General features: G+C 33.1%; 1 protein-coding gene across 1 annotated transcript; it reads right to left on the reverse strand.

The window, feature by feature from the left end:
• Positions 1-228: 228 nt before the first annotated feature.
• On the reverse strand, positions 229-3,551 carry LOC142543738 (indole-3-pyruvate monooxygenase YUCCA6-like). Its single transcript, XM_075651149.1, has 4 exons — positions 2,250-3,551; positions 1,306-1,554; positions 947-1,069; positions 229-849 (listed from the first exon to the last, which is right to left on the reverse strand). Exons 1-4 carry the CDS (start codon positions 2,943-2,945, stop codon positions 619-621), a joined length of 1,299 nt encoding a protein of 432 aa, XP_075507264.1. The 5' UTR covers positions 2,946-3,551; the 3' UTR covers positions 229-618.
• Between the last annotated feature and the right edge of the window lie 5,408 nt (positions 3,552-8,959).

Genomic DNA, 8,959 nt, shown 5'->3' on the forward strand with positions numbered 1-8,959 from the left:
GTAATCATTTCAATTCCAGATTGGCAGAAGCCATAAAAATTGCACTAAATGAGGCAGCGATCATATAGAATTTTGGTACCAGACTTTCCCCATCATGTTTTATTATAATTCTCACATTATTATATAAATATATATTCTCGAATTTTCTCAACTTAATTAATATTAATTAACTAATTCTGAGTACATACTCTTCAGGATTAAGCATTAACACAAACGTCAAAATATACACATTTTTTCACTAAAGAAACATAAAGTAAAACACACCAACTGCCAATACATACATACGTACATGTGCCAAGAATTAACCCTATTAACTAAAAGTCAAGTACCTAATAATTAGGGAGATTGGTCAATGCACAAGATGTATACACTACATGCCTTAAAGAGCCTTTTTTTCACTCAAAAACCCTCCATTTTTTTGATGTTTTGCGGGCATGATCAAATCACTCGGTAAAAAAAATTTTGATCCTTCCTTCATCGATCGGTATTTCGATTTCCCTCCATAACCAGGAGCTTGAACCCTTCTGGTGCCAACCCAAAATTTTCTCCGTTAATCAGACTTGAATCGAGTCAATCCTACACACCATATAATATAGTACCTCGTACGATATCGACTTATCAGCAAAAATTGCTCTTTTGCATTAAATATGGCCATGAGATGGCCGAGAGATGCTTTGCTTCTTCCTTCCAACAGCTTCCTATGTCATCTGCAATGTTCTTAGCATCCATCGATGCACCGAGAAGGCCGCGTTTGGTGAACCCAACGGCGTATAGCCCACATTCGCCTTTCCATCCATTGGGAAATGGCCTTTTTGGGAGGCCATCTTTATCTGAAAACATTTCATTTTCCTGTCCGAATGGTGAGCAGATTAGTTTTTTGAGTATACGGTACTCGCAAAAACAACAGATTATGTGATAAAATGGTCCATAAATTAGTTCGCAGTACCTTTAGCCAAGATGGAACATTGCTTTTGTAACCAGTTGCTAGGATTATTGCGTCAAAACTTTCTCTTCTTCCATCTACAAATTCGACAGATCGATGCCCAAGTCTCCGGATGCTGGGAAATACCTATGTATTAACGAAAAAAATCAGCATAAATTAATATATTTTGAAAATACCGTACCAAAGATGGTAGGTAATATTAATCAAGTAATGTATGGAATCTCCGGTGCATATTCAATCTCAACCAAATATAGAAACCCTTTCTTTGTATTTTTTTGGACAAAAAAGGTGGTTTTGGTTAGGCTAAAAATTGCCACTTAACAAATGCAAAGCAAATCAATTATTCGTTAAGGGAGCTGTACTTTGATGTCTCCACTTTTAATCTTATCAAGGGTTCCAACGTCCAATACTGGTGTCTTTCCTGACAGGTTCTTTAGCTCGAGTGGGCCTAGTTGAGGCCGGTCCAACCCAAACCGGCTCGTATCGCCTAGCATGAGCCATGAAACGATCAATAAAATCCGGTCGACAAGTTGTATAGGTAGCCACTTTAGCAACCACATGGACAACCCGAAAGTTGATCTTCCCAGCATCTCTTGTGGCAGAATGTGGACCTAAATTGATTGCAAAATGCAAAGTCATTAACAAAATAAGGAACTCTGGATTAAAATATAAGTAAATAGAGGAAAGCATAAAGAAATTATATAACAATAACTAATTATAAAAAATAAGATCTTATAACATTGTTGCGCATGCTTGAGAATCCCAAGAAAGTGAAAAACATGGAGGTTGTTTCCTTTCTGCACCTAAAAGAGGTGTTATGCATGGATTATAAATGTTATTAATGCATTTATTCGATCTAATTAATCATATATATGAAAAATATCAAAATGAAATTCTTAAGATTTTACGAATTAGGGTTTCACTTTCCCTTTCTATCTATTAAGGGAATTTTCAAAAAAAAATAGGAGTGTGAGGAAGAAAGATCTTTGAACATTTAGCATTATAACTTGAGAATAAAGTTTCTCCCACTCCCACAGAACAGCTATAAACTCCACTATTCTTATACTGTCAATTTTACATGCAAATATGCACCTTTTGATATACTGAATACATATATAATTAAAAAAATAAATGAAAAGTACTGAAAAAAGCATTCAAGAATCTTGGGCTTTGCCTTGTTTTCGTATAAATTCTTTGAAATGAAAAAAAAACTTTGTTTTTCCAATTAACATGGAAAAACCCAAAAAAAAACTTCAAATGAAAAATACTGAAATCGCACATATAAGTTAAGAAATGAAAATCTTACCGTATCTCTCACAACAAGTGAAGGGCTGGCATTATGATTGCAGAGATCTAAACACACCTCCATTCCAGAGTTCCCGCATCCAACAACAAGCACCTTTTTCCCTTTATAAACCCCTCCATTCTTATACCTACTCGTATGCACCACAGCACCACCAAAATCCTCCGTCCCTTCCATTTTCGGCACCACCGCCTCCGCATTCTCCCCCGTCGCCACTATCAGCCACCGGGACACGTACTCCACCTGCTCCTCTACTGCCCCTTCTGCTGCTACCACTGTTTTCACCCTCCAAAACCCAATATTCCGGTCAAACTCAGCACTCACAACCCTATTATTGAAAATAGGCCTGATTTCGAACCTCTTTGCATAGGCTTCTAAGTACTGAATGAACTGTTGTTTGGTAGGGTAAGTTGGAAAATCTAGAGGAAAAGACATGAGAGGAAGCTCACAAAATTGCTTCGGTAAATGGATTTTCAGGCGATCATAGGTTTTAAGTTGCCACAAGGAAGCTATGCAGCTGGATCTCTCAAGAACTAGAGATGGAACGCCTTTTTCTTTCAAGCAAGCAGCTGCGGCCAGGCCTGAAGGCCCGGCACCGACGATCACAGGTCCCGGAACCCATCTCGTGCTTCCGAAATTTCTATTTCTACAAGGATCATGAGCTAATTTTCCCTCTATCTCCCTTGAGAAATCATCCATGATAACTAATAACTAACCAGAACTTATCTCTGTGATGTATTGTGATCAACAGTCAAGAACCAGCACGCGGTTTTAAAAAAAAAACCCAGAAAAAAATGAAAAGAATTAACTGCGCTATCCAAACCCAACTGTGTAACCTCCACTGCAGCTACTTGTTCAAAGATTCTGTGGATAGAGAAGAGTGAAATTCGGAATACGAGGGGTTGAAAAAACGTGCAGTTGATGCGGAGAATAGTTGATGAGTCATAGGGGTAACTCTAATATATCCGCCAACAACAAGATCAGGTATGAGTAGAAATCCTGAAGAAGTGGAGATCTGATTACAAAGAAATTCTTATCCACTTGTGACATGGGATTAATTATTTTTCGATCTGAGACAAAATAGGAGGTGGGAGCGAAGGCTACGGGGCTCATCAATCAGCATTCATTCCACAATATTACGCATTTAAAGGCAGTTTAAAAACGAGCTCGAGAGTGACAGAAGAATGAAAATTTCTCTTTTCCCATAAAAATTAATCAGTTTTCCAAGTGAGAAGTAGAGAAGAGAGAGCCAGAACTTCAGCTGTAAACTACAAGTCGTAACTCTTGTGGGAGTGTGTGTGTATATATATATATATATTTCATGATTTCAGTATTCCATCACATTTAAATAAAGTGAAATGATATTTGAATAGTGATAGTAAATATGAATTTAGATTTATATATATATATATATATATATATATATATATATATATTTGTTCCTGACAGGAAGGACGTTGATTTACATGTCAACAGTATATTAACTATTTCATACTGTGTTTCATCAACAAGATGCATGCATCCAGTGATTATAATCATGAAATAAATTCGTTTATTTAAATTTGTCACTCATTTATGACTACATAAGTAGAAGTCAATACTGCATTTCTTCAGTAATATTATTGGACATCAAAAACATTACTAGATGCTAATTATAGGATGATTTCATCGAACATCGTCGAATCGAAGTTGTTTAGTTGGTATCATTCAGTCTACTAGCAAAGAATTCTAAATTGTTACAGTATTACTCCATTAATCCGGCGTGGACAACAGACAGAGAACGTTGTAGCTTCTAAAATTTGAATTATATATTTTGTGATTCCATGAGGTCCACAGAGTGGCAAGTTCAATATTTTGTGTAAGTTGAGTAACAGATAATGTATTGTAGCTGGAAATTTACCACTTTTGCATACATGTCGAGATGTCCTATATGTTCTGTCAAGTAAATGATCATAGGGTTTGTTTCCCAAATCATAACAAGTATAAATTTTTTTTAGTATTCATTTAGAGTCTTAGTTCGAAGAGAGGTGTAAAATGAAGTGCATAGGTCCATAAGCTTGAAAAACACGAGGGCTTATAATGTTCACATGTTCTATTCCCCACCAACACATTCTTGGACGAGTTTGTCCCACAAATTTTCCTAATATGGTTTATTTGGTTGACGTGGTTTGCATCCTACTACATTCAATCCGATAGTTTATCCAGTACGCTACTACGAGTAGGGGCTACAGGTTCCCCGTTTCAAAAAAAAAAAAAACTAACTGTTGGATCTACAATTGATGAATCATATGTAACAAGAGATAAATAAATAAACTACGCTATTATTTAATTGAGTACAAATCTATCTCTGCATAATATTAATATAATCATGCATGTAAATTCTTCAATTTGTCAAGAAATTTCACTATATATATATATATATATATATATATATATATATCAAGTCATATTATAGGCGAATTGGAATATACATGACCATTGAAACAACATATTAATAGGGGAAGAAAGAGTTATTTGGAAATGCGTTGGACTGTCCTATGTACATTGGGCTGGGCCCATTTAACTCATCCTTTTGTGTCTTCCTCTTCCTCATAATCACCACCTCCTGCTTTATGTGCACAAATACTTCACAAAATCGCATATGGCATTGTTACAAGTCCAAGAAATTAAATTAATTGATTTTTTTTTATCATCAGTATTTAAAGTTAAAAAAACTTGGGAGAGCGTTTGAAGACAATGGATGTAAGTATTATTTATGCTATATTTTTAATCACTGAAATATTGTTCTTCTGTTTGTATTAATTCAATTTATAGTAAATATTTTGTGAGACGGTCTCATATATTTTTATTCGTGAGATTGATGAATCATACTTATATTTACAATAAAAAGTAATACTTTTGACATAAAAAAAATATTTTTTATGGTGACTCAAATTGAATATTCGTCTCACATAATTGACTCGTAATACTGTCTCACATGAGTTTTTGTGTTTAATTTATATAAATAAATACTTAACAAAATTCGATATAAACGCTAATGATACGAACGATGAGGGAAGATTCAACAATTATTGAACATATATATGTATATATGTTTATATATATGTGTGTGTGTGTGTATTTATGCATGCATGTATATATTTTGTTAAGATTAGGACTTGGAGCAAACTCAATCCTAAAAGTTAGTTCGTGAGATATAATTGTTCAAATCCATATATATAACTCCCAATGTAATTCAAAAGATTTGAGACATCTAACACACCATTCACGCTCATGAATGAACAACTGAATCATGAAATTTACAAAACATTATCGGGTGATCCATATAGAGCTTGATTTCTGATATCATATTAAAATTGAGACTTTGATATAACGCAACTATAAAAATTAGCTCAATGAAAGAATTGTTTAAGTCCATATATACAACTCACAAAGACTTAATCTAGTCAATATAAGACATCTAACACACCTCATACTCCCAAGAATGAACAAGTGAAACGTAAATTTTACAAGACATTAGTCTTCTCACAACAAAAAATAACAACCGGAGCGTGAAGTTTATAAGACATTGTCAGGTTGCTCATAGGTCAGTTTAATACATAAAGTGAGTTTAAACTATGATATCATGTTAAAATTAAGAATTGAGCTTAACTCAACCTCAAAAGTTGGCGGAAGAAAAGAAGATTGTAATTGATATGTATGTTGTGAGTTTGTGCGTGTAGAGAGAGAACGTTCGTTCGACCCACTAATTAAACATAATTCTGTTCACTCGATCGTGATGTGTTTGTTGTCAAATTGAGTCTTACCACTGATCCATTGACTTGACAGGAGACAGAATTTAAACTCTTGGTTCTAACTCACTTTAGCGTCTTTCTCGATTGAAATAGACAACAATTTCGTATTATTACACACACATGTTTCAATTAAAAATTTCAATTTGCTTATATATATATATATATATAATATTATTTGTCTCTTTAATACATGTATTCTAATGATAAATTTATTGGTATAGCTAAATCAAGATGCTGGCTCCGTCCCATTCACTCAATTAAAAAAAAATTGAAAAGAAAAAGATAATTTATACGTATACTTAATTATATATCGTGGCCAGAGAATAATAAGAATTGTGATGTCCTACTTCTTCGTTACACATACACATGACACATCCATATATACAATTTAATTTTTCAAGGTACACATCCATGTATGAGTATGTGTGATGCATGCATATAACATGTATGTGTATGCACCGTACACCAATATACATACATATAATATATATAAATAATAAATGTGTATAAAGAACTATGAGACTGTTTAACAATAGACTTACTCTTTTATTTAATAGCCCAACCTTTTATTTGATATAATATAATATTCAAATCTCTCATGCCACCGGATGAGTATCCTCCGCACCACCGTAAAGGTGACGGTGAGTGTTGGAGCTTTTTGGTGTTGATGGAAAAATAAGAAAGACAACGAAAAGAAATTATTAATATTTATGTGGGGAAATTTCTTTTTCATTTAACCTCGTTTTGGTTAAGGGTGCAATTTGAATCCAATTATGTAATCTACTATTCGATTTCGATCAAAATTATAGTCGAATTTAAGATCGAATTGGTTGAATAAGAGTTGTGAAACCCAAAATTGACTTGAATACATAGAGTGGGATGATGCCGAGACTAAATATGATTGAGTTTCACTCTTGTACTAAAATAAAATATTTAAATATGTAACTTACAAAATTAATACTAGAAAAAAGATAATCATATAAATTTATATAATATAAAAATAAATTATTATAATAAGTTGAGTTTAATGGTAAATTGAGTTCGAAGAAGAGTAAAGTAACCTCGATTCGACCCATTATTTGAATCTTGAAAACACGACTGTGAATCCAGTGCTCAAAATAAATTCAATTTTTTTTACAATACTAAGACATACTTGCGAGCAGTTAAATTGATCGTTGTGCTCTTAGTTCACATCTAAATAAACAAAAAGGAAAATAGCCAATTTAGTCTTTAAAGTAGTTTAATTTTCTGTTTTTGTTTTCTAAATTGTCAATTTGTAACTTTACTTTTTGTTGGGATTTATTCATATTTCAACGGAGGGATGACATGGTTTTTGATACATAAGCAGCTCTATGATATCATGTCAACATTTTTATTTTTTTCAAAAAATTATGATGAGACTGTTTTACGAGTTAATTTTGTAAAACAAATTTCTCACCTGATCCGACCCATGAAAATTATTAATTTTTGTACCAAAAGTATTATTTTTCACTGAAATATAGACCAAGTCGACCCATGAATCGTCCGATAATATAATTGTTCTTTTGCTCTTTTATTTTATATATATATGGCAATCAATTACTTTTCTTCTCGTATAACAAGAAATCATAATTGTTAGTCGTCTCACATCGGTTGAATAAAATATCTGAGAGTTGTATATATGGTCTTGGACAATCATCTCCCCTTGAGGTAGCTTTTGGGGTTGAGTTAGGTCCAAATTCCAATCTTAACTTGGTATCAGAGCTCATGTTTCACCGTTATGTGTTGGACTGTCTATAGTTGGGTCACTCGTTCTGCCTATAATTGGGTATTTGTAAACTTCACGCTTCAGATGTTCATTCATGGGCGTGAGGGGGTGTGTTAGTTGTCCCACATCGGTTGGATAAAATACATTGGAGTTGTATATATGATATTTGACAATTCTCCCCAATTGAGCTAGCTTTTGGGTTGAATTAGTCCAAGTTTCAATTTAACAATAATGATTGATTAATATTTAAATCTTCATTTTTTGTAATTTTAATATAATTAATTGCCGTCATATTCAGACTTTGTAGGAAGATTTTGTAATTCCTTTGAAATCTACGAACTTGTTGTCACGGAACTTTTAAATTGCTCCGCTGAGAGCGAATCCGATTGCTATAATATTTGTATTTTTTTATATTTATTAATGAATAGTAGGTCTCTTGTGAGATGATCTTACGGATCTTTAATAATACGGATCAACTATGTTTATATTGACAATAATAAGTAATACTTTTGGCATAAAAATGATATTTTTTCATGAGTGATCCAAATAAGAGATACGTCTCACAAAATTGACTTGTGAGATCGACTCACAAAAGTTTTTGATTAATTAATTGTTATCCTTTTTTTATAATCAAGATTGAACTTTTAATTATGAATTAATTTGAGAGTGCAAACATTTGTACCTAGTGAGGCGATATAGTGCTGTCAATTGCCAGTCCTTTGCAGTCTACTCTTGTGGGCCTTATAATTTGATCGTGGCCCGCTTAAATGTATTGGACCATTCTGAAAGCTCACCTGCCCTTTTATACCCGATCCATTTTCATTATGTGACGACAATATGTGGATTGGGCAATCAACCCAATCAACAGTATTTATTCATTGGAAATTCGTAAATTCAATCTGAACCGATTCGGTTCACAAAATACGATCTCAAGCGTAGATTGGTGTATATATATATTTCTTTAGAAAAATATGATGAATGATTTGGTCCACATACCCACAATCGATTAAAAATAATATTTTGGATTTTAATATAATCAAAGATTTTTTTATCAAAAAATCACAATCAAAAGTGTTAAAACATTTAAGTTTTGGTGATTTAACAAGGCTGCTGATCAAATAGATAATTATAGAGCCTAATTAAACTGGAATTCAAGAAGAAAATTGAATATT

This window comes from Primulina tabacum, chromosome 4 (genome assembly GCF_025594145.1).
Source record: "Primulina tabacum isolate GXHZ01 chromosome 4, ASM2559414v2, whole genome shotgun sequence".
Classification (NCBI taxonomy): domain Eukaryota; kingdom Viridiplantae; phylum Streptophyta; class Magnoliopsida; order Lamiales; family Gesneriaceae; genus Primulina; species Primulina tabacum.